The sequence below is a fragment of the Phyllostomus discolor genome, chromosome 1 (assembly GCF_004126475.2).
Source record: "Phyllostomus discolor isolate MPI-MPIP mPhyDis1 chromosome 1, mPhyDis1.pri.v3, whole genome shotgun sequence".
NCBI classification, from domain to species: Eukaryota; Metazoa; Chordata; class Mammalia; order Chiroptera; family Phyllostomidae; genus Phyllostomus; species Phyllostomus discolor.
The window spans coordinates 178,719,507-178,738,827 of record NC_040903.2 but is presented as its reverse complement, the minus strand read 5'-3'; the positions used below and the strand labels follow the sequence as shown (position 1 = coordinate 178,738,827).

At 36.5% G+C, this 19,321-nt stretch overlaps 1 protein-coding gene across 11 annotated transcripts in view; it reads left to right on the top strand.

Annotated features, from left to right (window-relative positions):
• NIN (ninein) overlaps positions 1-18,139 on the top strand; it is a 97,212-nt gene extending 79,073 nt beyond the window's left edge. For 8 of the 11 annotated variants that reach the window (XM_036009897.1, XM_036009908.1, XM_036009947.1 and 5 more), the window contains 8 exons: positions 384-497; positions 1,251-1,397; positions 2,709-2,888; positions 3,915-4,064; positions 6,259-6,360; positions 9,816-10,016; positions 13,375-13,488; positions 15,650-18,139. In XM_036009897.1, the coding sequence (XP_035865790.1) occupies positions 384-497; positions 1,251-1,397; positions 2,709-2,888; positions 3,915-4,064; positions 6,259-6,360; positions 9,816-10,016; positions 13,375-13,488; positions 15,650-15,859 (1,218 nt within the window). In that variant the 3' untranslated portion in view covers positions 15,860-18,139. Of the gene's footprint in view, positions 1-383; positions 498-1,250; positions 1,398-2,708; positions 2,889-3,914; positions 4,065-6,258; positions 6,361-9,815; positions 10,017-11,635; positions 12,167-13,374; positions 13,502-15,649 lie in introns of those variants that run through there. The other 3 variants (XM_036009945.1, XM_036009938.1, XM_036009929.1) reach the window with 2 other exon arrangements.
• Positions 18,140-19,321: the final 1,182 nt, after the last annotated feature.

The window sequence follows — 19,321 nt, the reverse complement described above, 5'->3', positions numbered from 1 at the left end:
TATTTAGTAATCTGCAATCTGTTACACAGACACTTTTTTTCTATTGCGTTTTCCCTAGGAAATCCAAAACAATACTTTTGTCCCACCTGCCTTCTTTTCCTGTCATGGTACACTCTTGAGATTTCTAACTGCCTTCCAATCCACTGTGTCTAACCTGTAAAATATGAGGCAATGAGAAAGAAAAATGGGAATCCCTAAAGAAAAGAGACTCCTCAAAATTAAAGGTAGAAAAGGGGGTCAGTTAGGAAAATCTCTTTCACTTTGCTCTGCTCCCCCATGTAAATAGCTGGTACTTGATCTTCTCAGTGTAAGTGGAGGCACATAAATTGAGGCTAGATATGTTTGCAAAAATGCCCTATTACCTTTTCCTTTTCCCAAAACAGTTGACACAATCAAGTCTTTTAGAGCACAGAATTGCTACAATGAAGCAAGAACAGAAATCTTGGGAACACCAGAATGAAAGCTTAAAGTTGCAACTAGTGGCTTCACAGGAAAAGGTATGTGGACAATTCTTGTCTCATCTGCACAGTTTATATTTTCCTGTGTCTTCCAACAGAACCCACAAAAGAAAGAACATCCCAGGTGGAAGTGGCCTAAAAGGGCTCAGAATGAGTCAATTTGACTAATATTCGATACATGCATAACTTGAATATTTCCCTCAGAGTTCATTATTATGAGATTATCTCATCATTATGAAATTACTTATTTATGAAAGCTTGAAAATAGTATGCAAAAAGAACTGCTTGTTCTTAATGTAGAAATGGGTTATCTAAGGCAGGTTCATGCCCTGTTATAAAGATCTGTATTACCATTCCTTTTACACACTTAATTTTTTAATTGAAATAATTGAGATGTTAGCAGAGAGTAGGGTTCTAGAAGTATATATTTTTATTTTCAACTAAGAGGTTCTTTCCAAACACCACAGGCTTAAACATAATTTTATGTTTTATCTTTTGTGATGCCAGTTGGTTCTCGGTGGTTCTGTAAGATAGTACTTGATAATATACCAGATGATTATATCAGCAATATCTTGCTCTAGGCATAGTTATCATGTTGTATATATAATTTAATATCTTGTAAATATACATAATATACTGAGTTTCCACTGAGCTGTAGTAAAAAGCTGGAGATAGTAAGTGGAAACAGAAGGGACCCAGGGTTACCTTCTCCAAGCTCATTCATACCTGGACATGCTGCAGGCAAGACCACGAGGATTTGGGTCACAGTGTGAGGTTGCTCTCCTCATGCAGGTCCAGAGTTTAGAGGACACCCTGCAGAACGTAAACCTGCAAATGTCCCGGATTAAATCTGATCTACGAATGACTCAGCAAGAAGAGGAAGCTTTAAAACAAGAAGTGATGTCTTTACATAAGCAACTTCAGAATGCTGGTGACAAGGTAATTTTCTTTTTTTATGGACGTATAACTTTATACAGTAAAGTATACACATTTTAAGTATATGTCTTGGCTATTTATATACATGTATATGTAAAATGTATTTTACATATCTCCGTGTCTGTGTCTGTATTAACCACCACCTAGTTCAAATATAGGACACTTCCAGCACCCAGCAGGCTCTCTTCGGTCCCCTGCAGCGCATAACCCCAAGGGAACCACTGCTTTACCCTCTGCACCCTTGATTAGGGACGCTTGTTTCTGAGCTTCATATAAATAGAACCATAGTGACAAGGTAACTTTTTGTATTGTGCAAGTCAGAAAACCATGACTAAGTTGTTTTGTTGTAAAACTAAAACATTTTGATGTTGTAGAAAGCACATCTCATTTTAATATCACAGTGCTGCTTCATCTGTGCACAGATAAAGAGCAGTGCTGTGGATGCCGTCCTTGAGGAGAGGTTGAGATTTTTGTCCTTCCATAAAAGTAGGCATTAATTCAGTTATTTTATCTCTTGGTGATACTTTTCAACTGTGATTAAAAAAAATAATAAAATAGTTTCCATTTTAAAAAATTACTTTTGAGCTGACATTTTTCTCAAAGTGAAATGGTATCTTTTTCATGTTTTGACTTAAAAGGCTTATATACTTCTGTTGGCTTTTTTATTTTTTAAATCAATTTTCAGGATCCAAAAAGTCACTTTGGTAGCTTAAAGTATATTTCTGTGTTCAGGCCTCAATTACATGGACAACATGTGCTTTGGAATCTAAAAAAGGGTATGATTGCATGTGTGAAAATGGAAGCAGAGTTGAGCTTGTGAAAGCTTTCAAGTTAGCATGCATTTCTGAGTTCCCTCTGCGTCCTCTGTTAGCCAAGAGAGTAGTTATCTGGGTTCAAGGCATAACTTCATAAGAAGGAGGCAGTTTTTTAGGCCACCAGTCTCTCTGTACTTGTGTTCTGTGTGGAACTGGGACTTCCTTGCAGTCATCTTGACTATTCAGTCACCTTTACTATTACACTTGATGGGGGTATTTTGCCAAAGACTGTTTTAAACAAAGCGTTTACACGCCTTTTTTTTTTTTTTAAGTAAAACCCCAGTAACAGTGTTGTATTTATTTCTATCTATCTCTGTGTGTGTACACGTACATATATATGCATGTGTGTATACATATACACACATACAGTTGCTTTCATTAGAAGACAAAGATGAAAGTTGAAAGGCATTTACTAAGAATTGTTGGCATTAGGTAAACATGACACTCAAAACCAGAAATCAGCTTGTTTTTAAGTTTAACTCTACACCTCTCTCTTAAGAACGGGGCCCCAGAAGTAGCCAGCCAGCCATCAGGATTCCACAGCCAGCAACAACGGCTGTCTTGGGACAAGTTGGATCATCTGAGGAATGAGGAACAACAGCTGCTTTGGCAAGAGAACGAGAGACTCCAAACTGTGGTGCAAAACACCAAAGCGGAACTCACATACTCCCGAGAGAAGGTACTGGAAATGTGCATGGTGGCACATGTTTGAAAATGCTTAGTTTGATGTGAAAATGAATGTTTGATGTGATGGAAATAGTTGTAAGGTATGGATTTGAGTGTTCTCTTACAGCAAACTTATTTTAAGAATGTTTTATTTATCATTTGCTTTCATTAAAATTTATCCTGATATGTTTAAACAATATTATTCATTTTTGTATAAGCAGTTCTATCAGTACATTAAAATCTTATTTTAATCCTCATATCCAAAATATAGACTCGTGGAAGTTGTTAACCATACATTCTTCTTCAAATAGGCTAGCCGTTGAGACTAGTAGTACCAAAGTGGCCAAACAAGACCCAAATCTTCTTTGTCTAAGTCCTTTTAAGAGAAAAGGTGTCCCTTTTCAAAGGTTATTTCCAAGTTTAGAGGCCAGAATGGTCTTTAAAGATCATCTCTTCCAACCACTAGGTTGATGTATAAGTTCTTTACCTCTACTAAGTACTGGACCAACTTTGTTTAACCTTTACTTAAACACCTGTTTCAAGGAATAACTCTCTAAAGAGCCACAGATTTTCACAGGGATAGCACCTACTGTGTGCCACAAACTATGCTATCCCTGAAGCTGTAATCTCAAGTAAGACAGACGTGGTCACTGTCCTCATGGAACTTTGTTGATGTAAATATGTTGTTTCAGATGTGAAATGGATGGGACTGTGACCTCATGTCAGAGCAAAAGTGCCTAGAACTGTGTTCCCTTGACTTCTAGCATTCGGTAGGGCCAGAAGTCCCCTCCTTCCCTGTGTGTTCCTTACAGTGTTGGATTTTTAGAGCCAACCAGGCTAAAAATAGATTTACCTAGAAAGGATCTTTTTGAAATAGAAATGAAGTAGACTTTAAAAACTAGCAGACTTGACTGATAAAAGTATTTTTAACACAATGATACCCAAGTGGTGAATAAAAACTTTCCTTATGTTCGTGGTTTGCTTTTCCTGGCTGGGTGATGATATTAGCATGTCTTCCTCTTACGTTTGTTCTGGTTAGGTCCGTCAACTGGAATCCAGCCTTCTCCCCACCAAGCACCAAAAACATCTCAACTCATCAGGTACCGTGAAGCCCACAGAGCAGGAAAAGTTGAGCTTAAAGAGAGAGTGTGAACAGTTTCAAAAGGAAAGATCTCCTACAAATAGAAAGGTGAGTTTTTAAGAGTTTATACTGTGTCTACTATGTTCTGACTATGACATGTCCCTAAGTGTGCATTTCTTCCCGTGTGCTTCCACGGAAATGACTGCAGTGGCATGTTTTTGCTCTTCCTCACGTCTGTGTTCTGGTAATCTTGTCAAACAGTGTGCTCCTTTTTGACTGAGTGGTGGTTCAAAGGTGCGATTAACTTTAAGCTTTCACAAAGAAGACAGTTATTCATCTTTATTTAGTATTACAAAGCCTTTATAAGTTAGTAAAGTATATATGAGGAACATCTTAAAGTCTGTATGATCTATTTCTGTGTAACAAAACAACAAACATTTGTCTCACAGTTTCTGTGGGTCAGGAATTCAGAAGCAGCTTAGCAGAGTGCTTCTGGCTCAGGGTGTCTCATGAGGTTGCAGTCCAGACATCAGCCTGGGCTGTATTCATCCGAAGGCTTCACTGGAACTAGAGGATCCACTTCCAGGTCCATTCATATACCTGTTAGGAGGAGGCTTCTTTTCCTGCTGACTCATTGTCAGAGGCCTCAGCTCCTCACCACCTAGCCCTTTCTCAGGATGTGGCAGTGAATGAAAAGAGAAAGACATCCCAAAACACCATCACGGAAGCTTTCATACCTTTTATAAGCTAGTCCCAGAAATGATAAGCACCATTATTTCTGCTGTATTCTCTTGGTCATACACACTAACCCTGGGAGAGAGAGGAGGGGACCGTGCAAGGGTGTGAAGACCAGGGGGTGGAGATCATGGGGCACCATCGGGGAGGCTGGCTACCATGTGGTTAAACCTTTGTGGCACAGTTCAGTTCTTTGTTCCATGAAGTTAGAGTCCTAGGCCCGTGTTACTCTGGGAGTTCTTGTTATTACTTGTTTTTCTTTCTTTTTCTAAACTAAAACTCAGTTTTCACTGTTCGCTTCTGAAAGTTATGGTTTGTTTAAAAATCTGGCAAGAATGATGATCATTAGCCCTGGCTGGCATAGCTCAGTGGATTGAGCTCGGGCTGCGAACCAAAGTATCGCAGGTTCGATTCCTAGTCAGGGTACATGCCTGGGTTGCAGGCCATGACCCCTAGCAACCACACATTGATGTTTCTCTCTCTCTCTCTCTCTCTCTCTCTCTCTCCCCCTCCCCTCTCTAAAAATAAATAAATAAAATCTTTTTAAAAAGTTCATTTATTTTTAAAAAAAGAATGATGATCATTTATTTTGTTATGAAAATTTCATAATTTTATTATTATTTGTCAAAGTTATGATGACCATTTGCAGTGAGAAGAATGGGTGTGCTCTAAAGCTGAAATGTCATTTAATTTTAGGTACATTCAAGAAGGCTTCTCAAGTAAGATAGTGGGTTTCATCTAGCTACTCACTAAGGGAAAAATCTAATGATAGGTTTTAACTTAACAGTGAATTTAAATATACCTTGGGAGACTACACTCTGTTTAACAATTCTTGCTACTCTCTTCATCTCTTCTGGTAGAATCAAAAATTAATATTCTAGCATATTGTCATATGTTTTCTATTTAGTATTAAATCCCAGTGCTCTTGAGCTCATTAGATTCTTCCTATAATAAAGAGAATTCCAAAAATGGATACTCATAAAATCTTCAAATTTCATCCTTAAAATTAAGAGAGGAATTATAGAAATCAAGTTTGATTTATTCCCAGATTTAAATCTTTAAACTTTGCCTTAAGATAGTGTTTTTTCCATTGCAGATCCATAGTAGAGAATCATAAAATTGATTTAGGGAAACATCAGCATTTTTTATTAGTAAAACATACCACAAAATATGAGTGCATGGTAAGGATAAGTATTATTTCTGAAAGTTTTCCTTCAGTCATATGTACTTATACCTAATATACATGTAAACATAACAGGTGGGAGTGGGTATATTTTCTGGGTTGCAAGGTAAAATGTATTTCATACAGTGAGTGGCATTGAAGTTTGAAAGCCAGCTCCCTTAAGAAATCTGCTCTGCTTGAGGAGTGGTGATTATAACTACATTACTTAATTGTAATAAATGCACTGAATTATTTTGTTTGGTTTCCTTCAAGGAATGAACCCAGCTTTCTTTCAAGAGCTGAGATTTCTGACTAGTGTAAACTTGTCAAAATAAAGTAGAGCAACTCAGATGGAAGTTTCATTTTGCTTTGTTTAAAGGGCATTTTTTGTTTGTTTTTTAACAGGTCAGTCAAATGAATTCCCTTGAACAAGAATTAGAAACAATTCATTTGGAAACCGAAGGCCTGAAAAAGAAACAAGTAAAACTGGATGAGCAGCTAATGGAGGTATAAGCTTTTAAGCAAATGGCCTTAGCTATGAAGAATATTTTAATCCATGAATGAGCCATTTGTTGGGAGAGCCTAGCATAACATTGAATTCATATTATGAAAAAAAGTGAAAATCTAAGTACACTGCCAAGCTGAATTCTTTGGTCTATCTTAGCAAGTTTGATGGACATTTTAGCTTAATACACAGTCATGGGAATTCATACGGCTTCACAGAGGAAGGAATGATGTTGACTGTCCTGATATGGAAGGACCTGTTCAAGTGTAGGGACTGTCCAAAACTAGCCAAGAGACCCATGGCTCTCTTGCCTTTGCTGTGGTTGTTTTCCTGATGCCTTCCATAATATAGTGTTTTATAGATATGACTGCTCTCTAACAACCTCTTCAGTAAGGAAATCTATGCAATGTATTCAAGAACACTAGCATTTAGAAGTTTAACTTTCAAGTGTTGCCACTGTTCATTACATTAGTAACTCAGCACTGCCTTGCGAGAGGTACAGCTATTAAACACAAAAATGGATTTGTAAACTTGTTAGCCCGGACACTGGGTTTCAGTGTACTGGATTGCTCTCTGAGTATTTTAGAACAATGATGGCTATGAAACAACTTATGTAAAAATCCTCCCTAATAAGTTGTAATTTCATTGAGATACTTTGCTTTGGGTAGGTGGAAATAGTAGTCCAATGTTTATGACCTGTAAAATTTTTCTAAGGTAGGGAGGTATGAGTAGAAAATGCCTTTTTTGTGTGCTGTTAAAAAGTACTATGTATACAGTTATTTTTAAGCTGGAATTATCGGAAGGAAGAGAAATGTTTAAGTATTTTTATGAAGCTGGGCACATGCAAAGGTAACTTTAAATAGATGCTTGGTTTTTAAATATGAAACATGGGCAAACATATCACATTGACATTTAAATGATCACTGAGGTTTCTGTCACTTTTATGTCCTCTGATTTATTCACTAATAGAGAGGTTACTGAACTATAAATAGCAAAATCCAAAGCATTTTTTTCTTTCTCTGACAGTATATAATAAATGTCATAGGAATTCATACTGCTTCAAAGGTTTAAAACCTTGAGCTGCAGGCTGTGTTTACATGAAGTTACGCTCTTCTGATGAAGTAATTATATACTGTAGTGAATAAGAAATCTGAATCTAAGGTTGCCGTGTCTACCACCACACTGAAGAGTAACAGGGTATATACTCCATCACTACTAGAGCCTCTCCAAACACTGGCAGCCGGCCAGTTCTCCCACTGCTCTCACTGGCCTTGGAAACCCCCTTATCTCCCAGCCCTACTTTACATTATTAGCCATTCTGAGCAATTTTCCCTCATATTTTTCTTCCTGATCTAATAGTAAGTAGTTACTAATGGATGAGGGAATGTACTTGGCACTAGAGCTGAATAAATAAGAAGCAGGAATTTCCAATGGAAAGACTGAAAAGAACATCTTATACACTATTCTAACAAAGCTTTCTTCAGGAAAATAAGACTGAGCTATTACTCTGTATAGACCTGAACAAATTGGATTCTTTAAGTAGTTTTATTGAAATATAACTCATATACTACAATTCACCTATTTAAAGTGTACATTTCAATGGTTTTTGGTATATTACATTAATTTTTAAAATCATGATAAGTATATGCATAAAATTTGCCATTTTAACCATTTCTAAGTGTACAATTCGGTGGTGGTGATTACATTCATGATGTTCTAGAACCATCGCCACCTACTTCCAAAGCTTTTAATATCTGCACAATTTATATACAATGTAATTGTTGGTTCTCTGTAAGTTCTTACTGACTAAAGCACACATATTCAGGTATATAATACACTCAAATTGTACTCCTCTTTCTCTTTTTATAACTCATACTTTTCTTCTTTTTATAACTTCTGCAATTTTGTTTTTGTTTTGTCTGTGGCTAACCTGTACCTAGAACTCTGTGGTTGGAACTAGCAGAGAAGGGTGCAGTTCTCTGCCTGAGATAGTGTGTGAAGGTAGAACATTCTCTTTCAATGAATTTCATAGCATGGAGACATCTCATTCAATTCCTTCTACATGTAATCACTTCTTCTGACTGTAGCAGCTAATAAGTACTTAAGGAAAGAGCCAATATTCATTTTCATTTTGCTTTAACTGTGGAATATGTTTCTGTTTACATTTACATCGGGATTTTCCTCAGTATTTACAACTCAGTATTTGAAGACATGTGATGAAAACTATCCCACTGATATAAAATCATGGGATCATAATTCTCCATGTTCCTTGTTCCTAAAAATAAAGTGGTGGATTTTCTGAATCTATAACATATTTCAAAATGGGTAATGGCCCACCCCCAAAATTTAGATTGACAAAAATGGATAGTGGCTCTGAAGTTTCTGGATAACCTTTCATTATAGTCGTGTCTTAGAGGACCTTTTCCCTTTTCACAAGCCTGGAGGTCCTTCTTGAGATTAGTACTTGTTCATGTTTGTTGCATGCCTTCCATTGAGCCCTGTGTCTGCTGGATGTGTCAACAGATGTGAATTGGCATGATTCACTGGCCAAATGCCGTGCATTCTCCTCTTCCTTTTCCTCTCTCCAACTCTGACTGGCATGTGATATGCATACCACCTCCTCATTGTCTTGAACAAATATTTGTATTCTGTGTACTTCAGTTCTCAGGTGTTCTGGGATATCACCTTATGCCCCAGAATTGCCTGTTTTACTGTGCTATTTAAAAATATTAACATTGATAAGCTAAGATAGGTTAAAATAATTTTACATGCAAGGTTCTTTGAAAAAATATTGCTAACTTGAAAAATACATTGCCATTGAACATTTGCTTTTAAGAATCTTTATGAATGGTAAGTTGCAAGCCCCTAAAGCACAACCACTCTCTTCCTTTTGTGAACTCCAGCCCTGGTGTGGTTGTTTTTTGAAGAGGGATAATTAAATGTTCTAGTGCACAGATGGCAAACACAGGGCCCGCGGGCTGAATCCTGCCCTCCACCTTGTTTCTACCTGGCGGCAGTGCCAAGCTCTCGCTTAACTGTTAAGGAATAGTTACATTTATACAGTCCTAAAATTACATTTGGCCCTTTGAAGGTAACCACGAGGCTGATGTGGCCCCCGGTGAAAATGAGTTTGACACCCCTGTCTAAGTGTTAAGGAAAAAAATGAAATAGAATTCAGACATTATGTACATCATGTACCCCATACCCTTATACTCACTCAAGAGTGAGGAAGAACAATTTACAGTCTAAACTTTTAAGAAGGACTACTGATTCATTAATTATATTATCTCCCAAGCAAAATGATTCTTCCCATTTACTCCTTACCCAGACCCATGCGCTATACTGACTTGCAGGTTGTCAGGGAGTCAGGCTTCATTACTCTCTGCTTAACACTTTCAAGGTAAGGTGTGTGTTTGAAGGCGCTGCAGCTGATCAGGGCTTTGCCCTTGTCCTCCAGATGCAGCACCTGAGGTCCACTGTGATGCTTAGCCCATCCCCTCACGCTTGGGATCTGCAGCTGCTCCAGCAGCAAGCCTGTCCAATGGTGCCCAGGGAGCATTTTCTGCAGCTTCAACACCAGCTGCTGCAGGCAGAAAGGATGAACCAGCACCTGCAGGAGGAACCTGAAAACAGAACCTCCGAAACTAACACACCACAGGTATGAGGCTCTTGTTTTCCTTTAACAGAAACTCAGACCGTCTAATTATTTTACCTGTTTATTTGAAGCTATACCAGTTGAAAGGTGGAGATAACGAATGTAAATCTTCTGTCAGAACTGCAGTGCCTTTTTTCTTTTGTTTTTTGCAGTGCTGCTTTTGAGTCCTCAGCTTCTAAGCTGGGTACTTAAGTGCTCTGGGTCTCCTTTGCATATTCGTAATTGATGATAAAGTATCAGGATAACTTGTAGGTAGTGCACAGTCTTGTCTGATGCCAAAAGTATTACAGAATTCAAGTGCAGTTCTAGGACATGCATTACTAACAAAGCTTCCTGGGTTTTCTTGTACCAGAGGCATGCGGCCTGCTGAGTTCCATGGAATGCACAACTAGGGACTTTTCACAACTAACAGAGTCCAATGTATAGTCAGTGACTTTTTAGTTGACATAGTTCACTTAGAGTTTTTCAAACTACATCATATAAAAAATCATTTTTAAGATAATAAAGAGCTTCCCCTCCCTTCTGAATTTGCATTATCCCAGGTCACTACCAGACACCTTATATTACCTAGGTTTTCAAATAGTTATTCTCTTTAGTGCTTCACTCATAATCATCCTTGTTCAGAAGTCTCTTAACTCTCTGGTCTTGTGCATTTAGTTTATTCAGCATTAGAAATAAAATTACAAATACTCCTTAGTTTGTAGAATTATAAATTAATTCTTTCTGGCTTGGATGCTTTTCTATTTTCAAGTACTTTGCTTCTCAGTTGACATTTGATAAGGAATTTCCCGACTCTTTTTCTGTAAGCCCCTCAAAGTGGCTTTGCAAAGTCACATTCACACTATAATTATACATCAGAGCAGTTCTCTTTTCCTCTCCTAACATGTATCTCTATGCTTTGTCATGATGTACTTCTGCCATTTTCTTTCCAACAAAGCCTTTAAGAATGTTTTCCTTTTGTGCTTTAAAATCCATGTTTTTAGAAACTTCCTACATTCCACTTCAATTTTCAAATATTAAAATTAAGCTCTTGAATAAAAACTGTGATGGTGGTCTATTAGATGCTTCAACTCTTCATTAGAGTCGATTTATAAAACCTTGACCTCACTTTTACTGGACATTTTAAACCAATGACTAGGTGAAGATTTTATTCATTGCTTTCTCAGGCACACTATTATCAAAGCATGCTCTTCCCAGCAACCCCCCCCCCAAATGTTTAAAAATGAGTAATCTCAAATTATTGGAAAAATAATTTATTCCAGTTACTTCAGGTTTGGGTAGACAAAAATAGGTTAAGATCTTCATACTAAAACGAAAACGTTCCTCCAGTCAGACGGCAGGGTGGGCTGCTCATTGCTGTCACTAGAACGCCACCACAGGCCCTGCTGTTTCTGTAACTGAGCTGACACTAGTTTTAAGGATATTATTAGAATGTGCACGTTGTCTCTGTGCGTGGAGTGATATGATTTCTTCTGCCTTTGTGTTGCGTTGCCTGCATATGTGGTGTTAATGTGTGTGCTTTTAAAAATTGCTTGCATTATAAATGTGTGAATTTAGATTCCTCCCAAAAAAACATGATCTGGACATCAGGGTGAAGTGTACCACTTGCCTTCTTTCTCTAGGCCTTGCTACCGGAGCAGCGAGCAGTGCATGCAGATTCCTACAGAAGGATTGGGCACCTGTGAAAACTGGGCTGCTATTGATGGCATTTCTTACCATGGCAGACACTCAGATGCACACACCCACACACCCACACACACCACACAGACACAGAGACATAAGCTGAGAAATGTTTTGGAATCAAGTGCTCTTTTAAATTATTATTATTATTATTATTATTATGCCTTTGCAGTATTATATCTCTTATTTATTTATGTAGAAGTGGCAGAATTCATGAATCAAATTCACAAATTTTAGCTTTTTGGAAATCATTTTATTTATACCATTTAAAGAGTGTGGATTTGAGATCCTTGAAAGGATGTATTCCATATATTTTCTCATTCCATATGTTGTAACTATTTTTAATAAAAGGTACTACTTTTCTATATGGAATTTGAAGAAAATCAGGGTTTATTTATACTGTTTTGTATGAGATGTACAATACTTTTTTGACAGGAAACTTGATGAAACAATAAAATAAATTTTAAATATGACTGCCTTTGTTTTTCCTCTTTCCTCATTCTTTTGCCATGCTCCTTATTCTTTAAATTAGTTAGCTGTTATTGTTTCTTATTTTGCTTTGTTTTTTTTTTAAGGCAAGTGGAAATCAGGCTCTTTCCATTTTATGTTTAAATTTTAAACAGCCATTCTGTCTTCTAAAAGGTAGGATTTTTTAAACAGCTAGATACTTTCAAAGCCTGATTTCTTGAAATTTACTTTCTGTATTATACTTTTGCCTACTACAATTTTCATCTTCAAAGTAATCACATGGTTTAGTTTCTTTTATGTTTGAATAAATGCTATTATTTTGTAATACATTGGCTTTCAACTCGTGTTTGGTCATTCTGTGTGATTTTTAAAGGCTGGTTATACCATCAGTCACTAACACCTGAGTTTTACTACTTAACTTTTGAAGAATTTTTTAAAATTGAAAATTCCTTATGTGAACATTTTAGTGGACTGTGGGGAGGGGCCGTCACTTGCACTGTACTGTGAGGAGAGGAAAAGAAGCCTGGTCTCTTTTGCTGCCCTATTTCAGTTGTTTGTGGGGAGAAGATTCTTAATTTTAAATCTGTTCAGTTGATAAACGCGTCCTCCAGCCCGACGTTTGCTTCACATGAACAAGTCAAACTGGAAACAGATGAATAAAATAACTGGCAGGAAGAGGCTAATTATCATGAAGAAACACTAACACCCTCACAGTAATCAGCCATTTCAAAAAACAACAACAACAACAACAACAACAAAAGAGATATGCATAGTTCAAATGTTAGGCTAGAATAAACTCAGTTTTTGTTTTGTTGTTAAGAGGCCCACAGTATTGCAAAGACCCCAATCACAGGTGGAAGGCTGATAACCATCTTTTAGCTTACTTTGGATACCTATTTTGCTAAAAGTGCACACAGGTATTAAATTGTGGGTTTTAAGAATTTTGCTTTATCTCAGGGGAAGATGGTAACAGAGGTAAGATTCTTTTTTGTTTTATCTTTGATTCTTTCTCTGATAGGATTATTTTTCTAACACATACAACCCATGCAGTGTTCAGAACTCCCATTTCATAAGAAATCCACCCTCCCTGTTACAGAGGCAAACATTTGCTGTCTTTTCCCTAGGCACCTTATGGGGAAAATAAACTATTAGTGTTTTCACTTCAGTGTGGCATGATTTTCAAAAGATAATACGTGTTGTTTTCTTCCTTCAGGAAAACCAGGAACAACTGGTAACTGTCATGGAGGAACGAATGATGGAAGTTGAACAGAAACTGAAACTGGTTAAAAGGCTTCTTCAGGAGAAAGTGAATCAGCTCAAAGAACAAGTGAGACTCCCAGGTCATCTCTACCCACCCATCTTACATTCCACTTTTAACTCATTTGCATTCCTTTATTGCCATTACCTTGTTAACTGTTATCCGATAAGGGCAAATTCTACTATCAATGTATAGAAGAAGTTAGGATTCACATTCGCCCATACCACTTCAAAAAATGAATTCTGCATTTTACATTATTTTTTCCTAGAGCTCTTTTAAGGCATATGTTTGTCCACAATTTTAGAAATGTGTATTTGTTAACAGTCATAAATTTTTTTTTTGGCCCAAGACAGGAAACAGTCCTACTTAAATAAACAGAAAATTTATATTAGTAAAAAAAAAATGGAGGATAATATATAGAACTTGAGCTTTCCTGTTTGCAACAGCTATGATAACCTCAAAAAGTACCTTATGGTTATAACCAGATTCAAAAGGCTATGCTTTGAACTAGAAGCCAGACCCTGAACTCTGTCCACTAAGTAGTCTGGACCTTTTCACCTTCTGGTGGCAGGTGTGGCATCCATGTTTAGGAATTATATGTACAGCCACTAAACAGACATGCAACAAAAAAAGGCTACTTTCTAGGAAAGTTTGAGGCGAACTGGTAGGGTTTGGCAGGAAGAAGTTGCCCAACCTGGTTTTCTAGATAAGTAAAATTTAGGAAGAATAATCTCAAGAGAGGGTCTTCATTCAGAGGTAGACAGGAGCTTTCCTTTGTCCTATATCTTAATATATAGAATGGAAACAAGAAGTCCTATTAAAAAAATTTAATTGATTTAACCCTTTAATCATTAACTTATTCAGTACATAGTTACTATGTGCCAGGTCCTATTGTAAGCACTAGAGGTACAGCAGTGAACGAAATAAAATTGCTGCCCACATGTAGTATAGTTCACCTCTAAAGTATTGAGCATTTGGCCAGTAATAATTTCAAAAATAAAGAAAATGGGGTCCACTATTTTCAGTAGAGGGGAATATGAGAAGGAATACTTGTTGCAACCCAAAGAGTTTAAAGAAAGTTTCCTAAAGGCCTCTTAAACCTAGTATTGTGCGTTGAGTAAGGTTTTAACAGGTAAAGAAATGTAGGGGCATTCTACGCTATGGAAACATCATGCAGTTATGACAATATTTGGGGCATGGACATCTGCAAACACTTTGGCATTAATAGTTTGGCATAACACTGTAGGGTTGGCTTCTCCTGGGAGAAGCAGGAGGAGAAACTAGAAAGACAGGGAGGAGCTGGCAGTAGAGGCCTAACATGCTGTGGAGTTTGAATTTCATTCCTTAGATGATAAAGAACCATCAAAGTATCTTTTAATGGAAGGGAGGGAGGGGGAAAAAGTTGTATTAGAACAGTTCAATAGAAAGTAGGCTAGTATGTTACACCTGACAGTCATCTACATTCTGGGCTTCATCATTGCCCTATGAAACGCCAATAAATCAGTTAGCCACTCTGTATCCCCCCTCAGCCTTTACACTTTTAGCTGTCCTGCTTGAAATTATGTGTAAATGAGTTAAAGGTGTAATGAGGAAAGAGGGATTAGAAAATACTGACAAAAACAATAATAAAATTACTCAAAGGCTGCTGACAAGTTTTCCCACCCTATCCTAAACTATATATTCTAACCATCAATATTAGAATAAATATCTTCTAGAAAGGCTCTATGTTAAAAGAAGAAGAGTTAAGGAAAAGTAACTGCCCAGGTCTTATTTCTTTGTTATAATACATGAGCCACATTTTAAATAGTCAGTAGGTTGTAGTTATGAATAGGAAGATAAAGCATCTGTTAAGAATGAAGTTAAACACAATTCACATCCTACAACTCAGAAATTTAAGTTATAAAAGTATTTAATATTTTTCAAGAATGAATAAAGGAATAATACCTAATTTATTTAGGTGGAAAAACACTTCTCATTTCTGAACTCTCAAATATCAGTTTGTTCTTTTTATCAGTGACCTCCATAAACATTATATAAAGAAACAGTTTGGAATAAGTGGATGTGCTCTACTTGTATCTCTGATGCCAGCCTGATACTAAATCTGTATTGTAAAGTAAGAGAATATAATTGATAGAAGCCATTTGCCTTTGTAAACAACTGTCCATATGTCAGACTTGAACTTCAGAGAATGACAGAAATGGAGTCAGGATGTTTCTGGTTCTGTTTCTAGCTCTGCAAGAATACTAAAGCAGATGCAACGGTGAAGGATTTGTATGTTGAAAATGCCCAGTTGTTGAAAGCTCTGGAAATGACTGAACAGCGACAAAAAACAGCCGAGAAGAAAAATTACCTCCTAGAAGAGAAGATTGCGAGCCTCAGCAATATAGTCAGGAATCTGACACCAGCACCATTGACTTCTACACCTCCCCTGAGGTCCTAGCAAAGCCAAAGGATACACTCGTGTTTGTGCACTTTACTGAAATGGGTGGGACATTTCAGTAGGTTCTGTCAACCTCTTTTTTAATTATTAAGTTAAAAAACCTTTAATGGCTTCAAGTTAAGCCTAACTTAGGACTGCCAGCAACAGAATTGAAGTCTTCATTCACTGTAATGAGTTTTTCTAAACAGACTCTAATGGGAGTTGCAAACAGTCACGTATTTCGCTGTTTGAAGTATTCCCAACTTTTGAATTTTTAAGAAGATTCTAATAGCCACCAAGAAGGTAGATATTAAAAACAATTCCAGAACCTTAAAATACCAGTTTTGAATGAGTTTTTTGAAATAACTGTTAAATTCTAGCTATTTTCAGTTTGATATCTAGTTTTGTTGTTTTGATCTTTATTTTAAACCAAATGTATGCCTTCTTAACATTTAAATATGGAAAGTCATTCTGTTTCTAATAGTTTCATTCTTTGAATTAACTGTAGACTTCCTACATGGCAACAGAAACTGCACTTAATAACCACCGAAGTCAAAAAAGACAATCCGTAGAACTCTACCTTCTGAGACCTTTGACAGTATTACCACTCTTGATGTATTATAGATAAATAACTGATTTACTCGGCTGCACTGTTAACTAATTCTGAAGCTTTACTTTCTTTAAATAGCCCTCTTTTTCCTTCTTATAAGTTTTACTTGGGAGCTTGTCTTCTAAAAATGGATAAAGCTACATTCTTAAAGAATTTGAACTATAGGGAAAGCACTGGACAGACCACTTTGGAGAACAGCTACTCTTAGAAGGGAGAGAGGGACACCAGGTGGGTTTTTCTCTCTCAAAAGTCTGGGAATTCATGAGATTACATTTGGGGTTGCCTCAAGAACTCAGGGAACAATACTTTAAACTGTCTTCCTGAAATAACATAGGGCCTCTGTAAGAATTTAAAATGTATAAACCTCATGACCTTATTTATTTGTCTTATATTTAGAGCCATAGTGAGATTTTTATTTCTACACTGTTAGTGAATGTAATCTTCTGAAAAAAGGCCTTGATTTTACAGTTAAAATCCTCTTCCAAACTATGGAATAGTTATTTGCTTGTTTGTTTAAATAGATCAAAATTTCCATACTTCCTATTCCTCTACACCTCAAATCTGATAATAAGAATTTCTTACTGTGACAAGTAAGTACTGGCATGCCATCTGAGGAAAAGAAGTGCCAAGTAGCATTTCCCATTTAGTCTCAATAACAGAACTTTATAGAACAATACACATTGCAGTTTCAATAACTTTTTTACCCTCCAAGTAAAATCTACAAAGTAGCCTACATCAACCAGCAGTTGGTGGAGGACTTAGTAAGTGAAGCCCATCACAGCCATCTAATTGTTTTTGTGAGAGAGCAATTAGATAAGAAAAATAAACTTTGCTGTATCCCAGGAAGGCCAAACCCACTAATTCACAAGCAGTACAATAGCAAAATTAAACACTGCTTTATGGGCAGGAACAAAAGATGAAGCAAACTGCCTAAGAAGTCATATGTCAGAAACTCAATCTCAATACGAGTTGCATCAAGGAATTTCAGAGCTCCTCCAGTCCTAACCATGTTCCATGTCCCAGCTGCCAACACAGGAGTCTTCACTGCAAGAGCCCTGACAAGGCATGGTTGTTTATGGGACTGGGAGTTCCCATTCATTAAGCAAACCTTTTCACATCTTGACAGCCTTTATCAGAAAGTTCTGATTTCCTCTTGGAAAGGGAATTTTAATCTTTCCCTACAAGTACACTTTAAAGCATTTGATATCTGCTATCACACCTTCCCTCATCTTTCTTTTCCAAACATTGCTAGTAAATATAACTACTTTCATGGCTTTGGATTTAACAGAGAACCTTTTTCACTTAAAACTGTGGTTAGGCCTAGGCTAAGGTCATAAATAAACTAAGTGTCTATGGTATACTTATGTGATATATATATATTACTCAATGTTATTGCCATCAGAAATGAACACCAAGAATATTTCTCAAATATTTATACCTTAGTGTGTGCTCACGTTGTAATTTTTACATTATGAAAAGTGTAGGTTAATTTGTTTATTTCTCATAAATCTGTATTTGTGTGTGTATAAAATCCTGTACAGTGAATGTGAATATGACTTTTTGGAAGGCTGTAGACTACATTTAGAATCCCTTTATCCAAAATCAAGATGCTGCTCAGATGAAAGTTTGTTTAACCAACATCTAGGTGCTTAATTTCTTGCTTTACTGCATTTGTAAGATTGGGGGAAAAGTCAACATGAGAAATGTAGTTACCTTAAACTTATACATTTGTGTGACAGTTTATTTTTATAAAGTAGTTTAGAATAGGAATTTAATTGGCAATTGATAATATAGCTTATAGCTTATAGCTTTTTAAAAGACCTTTTAGCCCTGGCTGGTGGGCCTCAGTGGATTGAGTACTGGACTGCAAAGCAAAGGGTCGCTAGTTCAATTCTCAGTCAGGGCACAAGCCTGGGTTGTGGGCCAGGTCCCCAGTAGTGGGCTCACAAGAAGCAGCCACAAATTAATGTTTCTCTCCCTCGCATTTTCCCTTCCTTCTCCTCTCTAAAAATAAAGTCTTTAAATTTCTTTTTTAAAACAGAAGACCTTTTAAAGAGATTAAACTTAAAATTAAATGATTAGATATTGCTTTCAGACTTTATAATAGTACTCTTTAAAAAATCACAAGTTATGTGTAATTTTATAGACATTTATAGTTGCTTGTTTGTTAAAAGCACTGGTTTTAACTATCTTTTGACTTCCTAAGAACAGTTATTTAAATTAAGTCATAGAAGACGGGATCTTCATTTCAAGGAAAGAGAATTTGCTTTTGTGATAATAGTACGTTGCACTAAGAAGAAGAAAATGTGGATAGTAAAACTTGTGTTCTATTCACTTTCCTCTGCTTTTTAGAAACCTCGGCTCTTAAAGTCATATTTATGAAGGGAGAAAAGCCAGAAGCAGGGGTGGTAGAACCACCATAGTATTTTATTTATTTTTCTAAAATTTAGTAAACTCAGACTTTAAGACTGTTTTAAATGTGAATGCTCCCCAGAAGCTTCAAATGCATTTCTGATATATTTAATCTTAAGCATATTTCACATAAATAGATCACCAAGTCATAGGCTTTCAAGATATCGGAGGAGCTGTTACAGGTCTAGTATTTCCATAATGTACCAGTACCCAAGGCAGATAATATTAATATGAGGAACTTTTTTTAATGAATGAATGAGACTTCACAGCAGATTTTATGTTGAATGAGTTTCTTATTTTTGTGATTTTTTTTTCTGAGTGAAGGAAAAGAGAAATATGTTGCTACTGTCAACATTTTAAAGGTATCCCCAGTCAAGAGAAGACTAAGTGCTTTGTACTAAATAGTATTAAGCAAGTCTGGTTTTGAACAGATATCTGGAATGACTCATTGGAATGATATA